The sequence below is a fragment of the Suncus etruscus genome, chromosome 1, assembly GCF_024139225.1.
Source record: "Suncus etruscus isolate mSunEtr1 chromosome 1, mSunEtr1.pri.cur, whole genome shotgun sequence".
NCBI classification, from domain to species: domain Eukaryota; kingdom Metazoa; phylum Chordata; class Mammalia; order Eulipotyphla; family Soricidae; genus Suncus; species Suncus etruscus.
In genome coordinates this window covers 73,887,070-73,900,129 of record NC_064848.1, presented here as the reverse complement: position 1 = coordinate 73,900,129, position 13,060 = coordinate 73,887,070, and the positions used below count along the sequence as shown (strand labels likewise).

The 13,060-nt window shown below is 40.1% G+C and overlaps 2 protein-coding genes across 2 annotated transcripts in view; both read left to right on the top strand.

Annotated features, from left to right (window-relative positions):
• Window positions 1–13,060, top strand: part of GRIN3A (glutamate ionotropic receptor NMDA type subunit 3A) — a 214,829-nt gene that overhangs the window by 186,286 nt on the left and 15,483 nt on the right. The gene's annotated exons all lie outside the window — the stretch shown is intronic.
• On the top strand, window positions 613–1,125 carry PPP3R2 (protein phosphatase 3 regulatory subunit B, beta). The gene has a single exon (XM_049776123.1). It carries the CDS (start codon window positions 613–615, stop codon window positions 1,123–1,125), a length of 513 nt encoding a protein of 170 aa, XP_049632080.1.

Below are 13,060 nucleotides of genomic sequence, written 5' to 3'. Positions count from 1 at the left end.
GGGAGTACAATAGGCTATCACTAAGTCATATTAACATATGACTTACTACTATAGGTCAGACACTGACTATTCTGGGACCAGTGCTGTGAGTCGCAGAGGATACAGCCCTTTGCTCTTTAAGTCCCTTTCTAAGGAAAAAAATATAATGTGAAACATTAAAAAGCTAAAATAATAGACAAGAGAATTGAGGGTGGGTATGATGGCAACACATAAAAGGCAATGACCGCAAGCAAGAACTCAGCCTCTCCCTCTCTACCTATATTCTATCCATATCTTTACCTACCTATCTCACCTACCTACCTACCTACCTACCTACCTATCTACCTATCTACCTACCTACCTACACACACACACACACACACACACACACACACACACACACACACAACTTTCTCTCAGTTCTTCCCTCCTCCTCCCTCATTTTGGGGTCCAATAGTGGAAGTACTACAACTGAGCTCCACATGCACCCTAACTCGGATCCTCAACTCTCTGCCTTCTACCCCACCCCCACAGTCTTTGAGTGTAACCGTCGCTGCTCGAGTAACCGCATCCAGTACCCAAGTCTTGTAACTGTTCCCTCCTCAAACCGTGTGTGTGAAGCCATCATCCACGATGGGGAATGAGGGCAGTTTCCCCCAAGATATAAGCCACCCTTTTAGCCAACAGGAAATTAAAAGGTTGAGCCAGAGCTTCAAGAAGTTGGATTTGGACAACTCTGGGGCTCTGAGCACCAAGGAGTTCCTGTCCATACCTGAGCTGAGGAACAACCCGTTGGTGAAGCGAGTGATTGACATCTTTGACGTGGACGGCAACGGAGAAGTGGACTTCCAGGAGTTCATCCAGGGAACCTCCCAGTTCTGTGTCAAGGGTGAAGAGGAGCAGAAGATGAAGTTTGCTTTCAGCATCTATGACCTTGATAACGACGGCTACATCTCCAACGGGGAGCTCTTCCAGGTGCTGAAGATGATGGTGGGAAGCAACCTGAAAAGTTGGCAGCTCCAACAGCTTGTGGACAAAACTATCATCATTCTGGATCAAGACGGAGACGGGAAAATATCCTTTGAGGAGTTCAGCAGCGTGGTGCGGGAGCTGGAGATCCATAAGAAGTTGGTAATAGTTTCGTGAACTCTAGTAGAGTCCCCAATGAATTTTTTATTTCCTACTGTCATTCAGGTTCAGCATTCCCTTGGATTTGGAGGCACTTCTCTTTCTGTAGACACTTTTCCTTACATGAAATTCCTGAGCAACTAAATCTGCTTCTGTCTGTTATTTGACTGATTTTCTCTTTCTGATTTCTGGGTAACTTCCTGAATGAGGGAAAGCACATTAGTACAATAAAGGAGCTTGGTGGTGAGGAAAGAAAGGGACTTACTATAAATGTCTATTTCTTTGTGTTCATTCAGAGACAAATACTATAAAGAGTAAAGAACTTTAAAAGTTCCAAAGACATGTGTTTCTTGGCTTTTGCTTATAGTTTTATATGTGAGACCATTGAATGATTCATGTCTGAACTTTTCACTGAAAAAGTAGCAGTTTTATATGTGAGACCATTAAATGATTCAGGTCTGGAATTGTTGCTGAAGGCTTAGCATCTACTTGTTCGGGTATATTTGACCAAATCATTCCCTTCCAATTGTAGTCAAAAAGTTAATATATTGCTCTTACTGAGCTTATTAGGGTGTGGGGGGAATGTGTAGCCACACTCAGCCTTTAATTCTGGATGCCTGACCAGGGATAATTCTTTGTGATACTCAGGACCATATGTGGTACCAGACATAAAATCAGGATCTGTCACATGCAAAGCAAGTTGTTTAGCCACTGTCAGCCCCTGAACATATTGTACTCCCTTCTTGTCCCTTTTTTCAGCTATAGCCCACTTCTCCGGATGCAAACCAGATCCCTGATAATGTCTTAAGAATTCAGAATCTGTTGAGTTTCATCTATTGAAAAGGCACTGGCCTAGGAGATCTTGCAAAAACACCAAGTGTTCACTATTAGCCTCAGAGGCAGTGGATTTTCAGAACAGAAAAAGTTATGTGTCTTCCCAGATTTCTCTCACTTCCCCTACTTAAAGTCCCCTTCCCCTCTGGGATAATCATCCTTCACATGAGGCAGAGGCAGTGAAGGTTAGATCTGCAGTGAATTTTGGAATATTGCTGCTCTTTTTTTTTTTTTTTTTTTTTTGCGGTTTTTGGGTCACACCCGGCAGTGCTCAGGGGTTATTCCTGGCTCCAGGCTCAGAAATTGCTCCTGGCAGGCATGGGGGACCATATGGGATGCCGGGATTCGAACCGATGACCTCCAGCATGAAAGGCAAATGCCTTACCTCCATGCTATCTCTCCGGCCCCATATTGTTGCTCTGAATGTTCAAAAAGACACCCAAGTTGAGAAAATCAGTCTGTCCTAACTAAGCTCAGTTTTAAAACCAGACCCAATCCCCAACAGAATTTTTCTCTGGCAGAGCAATATTTATCCCAAATTTTCTCCCTCCCTAATAAACCTTTGCTCAAGTGCTATATTGGAAACTATTCACACTGGCCATTAGCCAGCTCTGTGCATCTTGCCAGCTTCCTGTGTAGTGATGATGTCATGTCCCTATCTTGAAATGGGCCACCAAGAGAGTAATTTCTCGTGGCAAAAAGCCAGCACTTATGGTTGATTTGGCTTGAGTTGGATTGGATGGGTTGGTTTGGTTTCATTCAGCCCAGTTGCCACTATTGCAGCAGGAGATACACAGCTCTCTGTAAACTGATTGTCACCAAACCACCTAAAACAGCTTTAATAAAAAATCCTGGGGAGCTTCTCAAAAGCTGTTCGCAGCTCCCAGGACATATCCATCCTGTTTCTCACAATGGACTCATTAAAAGCAACTGGATATTTATGTAATTCTAATCCAGAAAGCAAAGTGTGGGGTTCTCCACCTACCTTCATCTGCAAACATAGGTCAATAACAAATTGGCAGAGGAAGCTTAAGGCCATACTTGACTGTTCAGACATTACTCCTGGATTTGTGCTTTAGAGATCACTGCTATATATGAGGTGCCTGGGACTGAAGTGGAATCATCTTCATGCAAAGCAACCACCCCATACTTTTTGGTACTATCTTTCTTCCCTCAATAGACCTATTGAATAGAGAAGCTCATTCTAGCCAACCAACTCTAGCTCATTCTAATTTGTGTAGGCAAATTTGCAAGACAAAAGGGAGTTTTAAAAAACATTATCTATTCCAGAATGTGCAAATTAAAATGTGAAAATTAAAAATGTATGACCAAGGATTTGAAGCATTTGGATTATATGTTCCACATTAACAGGAAGAGGGAAAATAATTCAGTCTCAAGTGGCTGGATATAACTCTATTAGCCATATTAAGTTACAATATAGTGACCCAAGTCTTTGTGGCAGTGACCTTGAACTGATAATCTTATTTCTAACTTTAGCTCTGAAAGGTTCTGATAGTGCAGCTGTTGGGAAGAAAGATTACATTCACTTCCCAGTTAGATTGCTTTGTGGTGTTTTGTTTCTCTCGGTTAATTGCTGGATGCCCACAAATCAAGTTCTGTACAACTCTTTGGGGTGGAATAATAGTTAACAGTATTGAACGAGACTGCCTTGTTGGGGGTGGCTAGCCAAGGTTTATAAAAACAATGTATTGAGAGACTCTTAGGAAGAAGGAAAGTTTATTAGAGAAGTAGGATGCTAATAAACAGGCAACTTGGCCTTTACTGCAGAGTAGAAGAGCCAGTGTTATCCATTGCCAGGGGATTTTGTACTCTTTGTCATATAAGTACTATCCTCTCCACCAAAGGTAAACCAGACATGCCATATCAGTGAAACAAACTCAGGCTCAGGCCTGGGATGGCTCCTTCTAATCACTCAACTGCTACCTGGTCCAGTATTTGCTGAATAGCTGTAAATTACTATTAGACTGTCTGGTCATGGAAGAGAAAAATGCTGTGACAAATATGGATATGCAAATGCAGGTTTTTCTCCATTTTGGGAGCCTAAGAAATGTGTGGCTTGTTTCTCTTAATAGTTGTCCTGCTAGTTCCCTGCATCCTGTCTTATGCCTGAGAAGAAGAAATTTGCTAAGCAGTTTATTTCATAACTGTGCGATTTCTTGGCCTTAAAATGGAGAATTTGCTCTCCAAATGCTCATCATACCCTATAATACACACATCATTTAATCATCTTAATAACACTGGGAGGTGTGTCTACCATCATCTTAGTTTTACAACGATGCTTAAGGACTCAGACTCAGCTCCAAGGTCACCCTACTGGTTAAGAGGCAAGGCAAGGACATAAAACCTGACCCCAAATTCTGATTTTTTTTCTACCTTGCTGCATTGCCTCATATTTTTATGGTGCCTATATTAACCTGCTTTAAATTATTTCTGATAGTCTTATTCATAAAACTATGATTTATAATAAGAATTTGGTATGCATCCCAGCTTCTGGCACTGAATTATTATTACTCTTGGAATTTCCTAAGTGATTAAGGAGATAAATGTCTTTTGTTATGTTAATGAGATGGCTTTTGAAAAGTCTCTGAGGTGGCAGATGGGCTTGCCAGAAGTTCCATCTCTTCTCTCACTTCCAGATATGAGAGGGTCTGAAGGTTGCATTGGTCACCTATCGCCATGGATTTCAACAATATTGACTTTGTGAGAAAACCTCCATGCAAAGGGAAGAAAAAGGTTTAGAGTTTCTAGGTTGGTGAATTTGTGGAGGTGTTTGGAAAGAGTCCCCCAAATCCCCATCCCAGGGTCTGGAAACTCTATTCTTTTCCCAGACTTGACCCTAAGCTTTCCTTCCAATTGTTCTATTTCTAAAATATATTCATTAGGTCAAAAGCTATTAGCCTAGTAATTGAAACTTTTCTGTGAGCTTTTCAAGTTAATTATTCAAATGCAAGAAGAAAGCCATGAAAGCCTCTGATTAATAGCCAGTTGATCAGAAGTACCTGTAATAAACCTGGGCTTAATCTGAGACTGGGCGGGGAGTGTCAGGAGATGACAGTATTTAGATTTAACTAGTAGCAACAGGCAATATGCTTGGAGACTATAGAGATTCAACACAATATGGTATTATGAATCTTATATTAATGGACTGTGTCTGCTGTCAACCATATGCTACAATCCCTAATCCACTAGATATGTGTGTGTATTATAGCAAAACTACCACATCAGCTCATTCCTTTAAACTCTATCATGCTTCAAAGGCATTCTCAATAAAAAAAAATTACATGCTTTTTAATTACAAGTTCTCTTCACCTTTTCTATTTATTTTTTTCTGCGAGGGTGTTGATAATGTTTTTAGTTTGACTACTATGACTTATCTCTTTTGCATATTTTGAAACGGGAAAAATTTAGATGTGTTTAAAGATGATATGATAGAGAAGTCCTGTCCCTAAAACTGAAAATCATGACCCTCCACCATCATATTGGCTACCCATAGTGGCTGACTGTATAAATAGGCATAAATCCTGTGTTATCTTATGAAGCCATTAGCTGATTCTTAGTAAGAAAATAGCCCACTATACCAACCTAAGGATACAACCTGATAGCTCACAGCCTAAATCTAACTCATAAAAGGTCTCTTTCTCAGCAATGTGTTTCTATTCTTTGAGATTTAACTGACATACAACTTTGTTTAAGAATAAATATACATGGTGTATATGGAACAATAGTATAGTGGCTAAGGCACTTGCCTTGCATGTGACTGATCTAACCTTGATCTGAGCATCCTATAAGATTCCCCATGCCTGGGCCCGGAGAGATAGCACAGTGGCATTTGCCTTGCAAGCAGCCAATCCAGGACCAAAGGTGGTTGGTTCGAATCCCGGTGTCCCATATGGTCCCCCGTGCCTGCCAGGAGCTATTTCTGAGCAGACAGCCAGGAGTAACCCCTGAGCACCGCCGGGTGTGGCCAAAGAAAAACAAACAAAAAAAAATTCCCCACGCCTGTCAAGAATGATTCCTGAATGCAGAGTCAGGAGAAAATCCTGAACATCACTAGGAGAAGCAGAAAAACAAACAACAAAAAGAAAATGGTATACAGAATAATAAATTAACTTATTTCAAAATACCCTATTTTGTTATTAGTTCTGCATGGTGTCTAGTCTCAATAATGTTTTTTATTTATTTGGGGGCCACAACTGATAGTGATCAGGGCTTATTCCTGCCTCTCCACTCAGGAATCACTTCTGTTGGACTTACGGGTCCATTTGAAATACTGGGAATTAAGCCTAGTTCCGCTGCATGGAAGGCAAATGTCCTACCCACTTATTGGTCCTATTACTCCACACTATGTTCTGTACTTCAGCCCCCTCAACAATGTTTTGTTTTGTTTTGTTTTGTTTTGCCAAGATATAAAAACACTAAAGATTCTAAATGAAATCAAAATTAGGATAGTAGAAACTTTCTATTGTGCCATTTGCCTCTGAAGCATGATGTGGACATTAAAAATCTCAATGAGAAGGAAATAATGTGTTCTACTCTTAGCTCAAAAGACACTCAAGATGAACCACCTAGCTCATTACTCTTCAGAAATTTAGCAACTTATAAGCCATTTACCTTTAACAACTGCTATCATCTAATGACTGAAACAACAGAGGCACTGGTGATACAAGTATAATCAGAAAATTTCATGTTGCTGCACAATAAAATCTTAGTGAAACAAAGTTAACAGGAAAAGTCAATAGGGTAAAAATCACTGATAACATGTTAAGGAATGGATTAATATACTGGAGAGGTAGTACAGTGGGTAGAGCACTTGCCTTGCCCCTGACTTGACCTTGATTCAATCGCTGGCACTCCAGGAGTGATCCCTGCAAGCAGAACCAGGAATAAGCCCTGAGAACCACCCAGTGTAGCAAAAAAAAAAAAAAGGGGGGGGGGGTTAATTGCTTTTTCAAACATTGAAAAACTTCATTGTCTGTCTGATTGTGCAAAAGATAAAAACATATGACTCATAAAAACAAAAATAGTCCTTTAAAAATAGCATCAAACGGGTGTGTCTGAAAAAGCCAGAAAAAAAATCTCTTAGATTAGAGCTGGAGCTATTGTAAGAGTAGGTAGAGCCTTGGCCTTCAACACAGCCAACCCAGAATCAATCCCGGGCACTATATATGGTTCCCTAAATCCACTAGAAGTGATTCCTGAAAGCAGAGCCAGGATTAAGCCTTGAGCACCATTGTTTGTGGCCTAAAAGCGAACAGGCAATTGCAAATAGCCTTTCTTACTAAAGAAATTAAAAAAAAAAAAGTCTTTGTTGGACTACACCCTGTGGCACTCATGGGTTATCCTACCTATGTGCTCAGAAATCGCTCCTGGATTCGGGAGCATATGGAATGCTGGGGATAGAAACAAGGTCCGTCCTGGATCAGCCACTTGCAAGGCAAATGCCCTACCGCTGTGCTATCGAGCCAGTTCCCAAAAAACAGATTCTAGAATCATGAAAAACAGTTGAATTGTTGAGTGCCATGCATTAGGATATCCTTGACAGTATTAAAATTATTTTCCATACTTTGGGAGGTTCCAGATCACAGAATATCAAAACAGTATATTTTCTAACTTAACAATTCTGTTCAATGCTGCAATATATATCCCAGGGAGAAATTAAAATTATTCCTTAGTTATGTGTAAAAAAGAATTAATCATAGCAGTATTTGTCATATCTCTGTAAAAAAATACATATGGTCTAATTCAGAAAAATAATTAAAAAGTTTAAAGTACCTTTATAATAAAAGGGTTAAGAGAATTCATCTCAAATTAATTTTTTAATCTTTTTTCTGGCATTTTAGTTATCAACTGAGATTTTGAAAAGATGGTGCCATGGAGCAATGTAGCAACTGAGGCATCATATTCAGTCTTTTAGATGCTTTCCTGTGCCTAGAAGGGGCAAGGAGCTAAGAAATTCCCCCAGAATTGCAAACATCTTCTGGGCTTCTGGGCAAGGCCATGATGATAAGTTCCTAAAAGAAGCATTATTGGGGCCCGGAGAGATAGCACAGCGGCGTTTGCCTTGCAAGCAGCCGATCCAGGACCAAAGGTGGTTGGTTCGAATCCCGTGTCTCATATGGTCCCCCGTGCCTGCCAGGAGCTATTTCTGAGCAGACAGCCAGGAGTAACCCCTGAGCACCGCTGGGTGTGGCCCAAAAAAACAAAACAAAACAAAAAAACAAACAAAAAAAGAAGTATTATTTATTTGGCTGATGCTGGACCTCACTGAGATTGGCAAGTTATCTCCTTGTTTTTCTTTTGTTATATCTGATCATTCTTTTGGTATTTCTTTTTATATTTTTTCGTTTTTGGTTTTTGATTTTTGGGTCACACCGGCAGCACTCAGGGGCTACTCTGGGCTCTACACTCAGAAATCACCCCTCGCAGGTTCAAGGAACCATATGGGATGCCGGGATTCAAACAATCATCCTTCTGCATACAAGGCAAACGTTCTACCTCCATGCTATCTCTCCGGCCCCCTTTTGGTATTTCTTAAAGAGAAAATTTTAGCTTCTATAAATGAGCTTTTTTTTTTTTGGTAGGAAAGAGTAATTTTAATTATATGTTGACCTAAATCCCAATCCCTCTAGAAAGAGAGATATTTCTCCTAGAATTTTTGCTCTTTGTTCTTCTAAAGACAACTGTCTCGGGGATTCTTCTTTTAGTCTCCCCCAACATACATATACAAACACACACACACACACACACACACACACACACACAAATGGACAACACACATTTTATAGAGCTGTTTATCTCTGAACAAAATAGTCAAGTAGCAAGATTGAAAATAGTAGAAATCATTTCTTCAAAATTAGGAATAGCATTTGCTAGTCCAGAAGTAGTACAGTGGGTAGAATGCTTGCCTTGCACATGTCCAGCCTGGGTTTAATTCTTGGCACCATATACAATCCCCTAAACCCTGCCAAGAATGTTCCTGAGGATAGAAATAGGATTAAGCTCTGGGTGTGCTCCTAACTACTGGGTGTGCTTTCCCCAAAGGAAAAAAAATAGTATTACTGAAACCCAACTACAAACATGTTTTTAATCATGGTGTTTAAATAAAGATATGATTTTAGAAAAAATAAAGAAAAGAAATAGTATTTGCTCCCACTACTTTCTGCTTTCTAATACACCATCAATATTTCTAAGGCTCTATTGCCTTTCCTTTCTTCATCTTACTAAAATCATCATTCCTCTCCCACTCCCAGATCTTTTATTAAAGGAAAAAAAAAACCTTGACACTATTTGAAGAACCAGGATTTGATTTACAGACTCAAAGAGGAAATTATGCAAAGTTTCATCCACTGGATCACTGGAAAACAAAATTATTTTCTCTGATGCTAGTCATGTGGCTCTGGGGGAAAATACTTGAGAGGTACTGGAAAACTTGAAAACAATCATGACCAAGTTTATTCTTCAGAAATGTAGAAATGTGCACTTATTTAGACAAAATTGCTTTTACATAAAATTAAGTAATTGTATAACTTAATGAACACCTACTATTTATCAACTTCTGGGAACTCAGAAAAAGGTAAAGTCATTCTCAGTCATAGAAATACTGAAAGGACAGGCCCTACCTATTTAGTCTGTGTTCTACATAAGAAATAACCTCTCTCTAGGTTTACATCTATATCTCCTTTAAGCAGTCTTATCAGTCAGATTCATTGACTGCAAGCAACAGATTAATTTAAGCAAGAAAAGTTGTATAACTGAAAGAAAGCTCAGAGATAGACTTTTAAAGTAAGAAGAATAAGTAAGGAGACTTCAAGGAGTCCCAAGACTCCAGAGACTAGTATAGAAGGGACTGGGAAACTGTGTCTTTAGGGTGCTAACACTATGAAGGACTCAACTACCACTTTTAATGCCAAATGCATCTGATCAAAACCAGCTTCCATTGAATCATATGTGTTTGTCTTCTCAACCAGGATAAGGAAGCTGGAGAATATCTGAGAGATTTAGAACATCTACCTTGTTAAGTATAATGTTGCCAGTTCAATTTCTAGTGCCACCGTATGCACCTGCCAGATCCTGCAAACAGCTATTGGAGCTTGGCCACTCTGTTGTCTAAGATTATAGGCACACTGTAAGACATTTCTAACCACACCACAACCTATGGGAAAAAACACATCTAAAGGGTATGAACCCTAATGAATACCATTATAAGTGATACATAAGTATGGGGGAAATGTGCAAGCACCATCACCAGAAAGCTCAACCCAGGTGAAGTGCATGTGTGAGCATCACAATGAAAGGAGTTAAACCTTGGTGAATACTCATGTGTATACCACAACCATATAAAATCCTGAATAATCATGTGATTATTAACTTATTATTATTAAGTTATTATTATTAACTTAAACATGTGAATGCTGTAGGCATCTTGTATCTCAGCAATTCTAGTGGGACAGAGTCCTTCACATAGGAAAACAAGTAACACGAGTGGATGAATATGAAATATGAAATAATGATACCACACACAGTGTATGGGGGGTCAACACACTTCTGGCAGGAGTGCACAAATTTAATCTTTAGACAAGGGAGTATATAAAGGATAAAGATAAAGAGACAATCATATGATAGGAATGCCCATTTTTTTCTTTCAAAGTACAAAGAACTATCAATGTACATTGTTTGATTTTAAAACAAATACACATAGCTTTAGGTGGTTTGTAACCTTAGAATAGAATAGGTTTCAGTGGCCCTAGGTGTCATTACTGATGTAAATTAAGGGATAGCAGGAATCCTAGTTTTCTCCTAATAACAAATATCCTTAACCTGAGGGAATAGTATTCTAGCTAGGGGCTAAGACCCACTTAGCTATGATCTGGTAATAGAGAAAAAAACCTATGAAAGGGGTACAGAATTATGCCTAGTCAAATAGCCTAATTCTACACTGGCCAAATCTGTTTGTTAGCAGGTATTCAAAGTGACAGGGAATATCCCTGAGGCAAAGTCATTCTGCTGTGGTGCTCAAAGGCAAGGAGAGAAGACCATTGTCTTGAAGATGCTATGTTTTGACTTGGTCTTAGGAAGTAAATAGGTTGAACAAAGACAGGTAGCTGGCTAGACTTTGAGTTGCAAATATACTTCCAGCGGGGAAACTTTGGTGGTCTTTGGTGCTGAAATTTTTTTATGACTGCAGGAGTACTGAGGCCGAATTTCTGTAGTTTCGCAAGGGAGACAATGTCAAATAAAAGGAAGAGAGAAATATGTCACAGCCATGTCAGAAATATAGCCAGTAATTCATTCAGGGGTTATGATTGACTTCCACTGGCGGGCCTCTGGCTGAATTATTTCTTGGGAGAAATCAGGCACTGCACCAGAAAAGCCAATAGACACATCTGGAGTGTGCTTCCCTTAATAATGGAGACATCCATGTTACGTGCAGTGACATGTGAATATCACTTCCAGTAATCACCACAATGGAAAAGAGAGAAAGAAATTTGAAGAGGAAAAAGAAATAATCACTCCTGCACCTATTCTCACAGTGTGGTCCAACAACAAAAACAAAATAAGAAAAACAGAACCAAAACATAAAAACAAAACAAAAAGAACCCTGGTTGTGAAAAGGGAAATCAGCCCCCCCCCCACCAACCTTGGTGGGTGCCCCGCCCTTTAGGGAAGTTGTCACTGCTTTGGCCCCACCCTTAAGGAAGTCGTCACTGCCTCGGCCCCACCTCTACCCCTACCTCACGAATCATTGGTGTTATCGTAGCGGAAGTCCAGCCCTCAAGGACTCTTCTTCCCCTCCCACTTCCCATCCTATATAAGGGGGTGACGAGGGACCCACGAGGTCTTTGGTCCCCTTTCTATTCTGGGGGAACTTTGACCCTGGCCATTTGACTGGTCAGTATTAAAGCACTTTTTCAAAGCATCTGCTGGAACTCATCAGCCTCTTCATTTCTCTGCGCCGGGAAATGAAAGAAAGAAAGAAAGAGAGAGAGAGAGAGGGAGGGAGGGAGGGAGGGAGGGAGGGAGGGAGGGAGGGAAGGAGGGAGGGAGGGAGGGAGGGAGGGAGGGAAGGAAGGAAGGAAGGAAGGAAGGAAGGAAGGAAGGAAGGAAGGAAGGAAGGAAGGAAGGAAGGAAGGAAAAGAAAGAAAGAAAGAAAGAAAGAAAGAAAGAAAGAAAGAAAGAAAGAAAGAAAGAAAGAAAGAAAGAAAGAAGAGGAAGGAAGGAAGAGAGGGGAAGGAAGGAAGGAGGGAGGGAGAGAGGGAAAAAGAGAGAAAGAGAGAGGGAATGAGAGAGGGAGAGAAAGAGAGAGAGGGGGAGGGAGGGAGTTGAAGGGCAGGTGAGCACACAGACTGTACATCGTAGGAAAGAATCCTCAGCAAATAAGATCAATTAGCATCCTACACAAGCCAGCTAAATGTTTCATCGCCAATTTTTCACTTTATCTGTTATAAATGTATTTTTTCCCTGGTTCTCATATTTGCTCCCCAGATGAATGAACTCTGTTATTTTGAAGCCTTGATGGCAAGTTTTTCTAGACTTTCTGAGTCTTGGTTTTCTAATCTATCAATTAAGAATATCCATCTCTATCTTTCTTCCTCACAGAATTATTCTGAAAAATTTCCTGAAATATAAACTTACATGGAGGGGGGGGATATATAAGCTTACTAATAAAAAGTCCAGCTTTCTTACAACAACCGAACTTAAAAATCTACCTTTCAAGGAAGCAAACTGGAGGAATGGGAGGTAATCTCAGGAAACTGGTGAAAGGGAAGTTGACATTAGTGACAGGAATTGGTGCTGAAATACTCTGTACCTAAAACTTAATTATAAATAACTGTAAGTCATAATGCTTCAATAAAAGCAAAAAATATAAAGCCTATCTTTCAAATACATTCATATACATTTATTCAAACACATAAAGCTTGTATAATTTTTTAATTTTATTTTATTAAAATAATTGTGCTCCGGGGCCGGGCGGTGGCGCAAGAGGTAAGGTGCCTGCCTTGCCTGCGCTAGCCTTGGACGGACCACAGTTCGATCCCCCCGGCGTCCCATATGGTCCCCCAAGCCAGAAGCAACTTCTGAGCGCATAGCCAGGAGTAAC

What these genes read in the sequence shown, in the direction of transcription:
- PPP3R2 (XM_049776123.1), top strand. Translation starts at nt 613, where the DNA reads ATGGGGAATGAGGGCAGTTTCCCCCAAGATATAAGCCACCCTTTTAGC.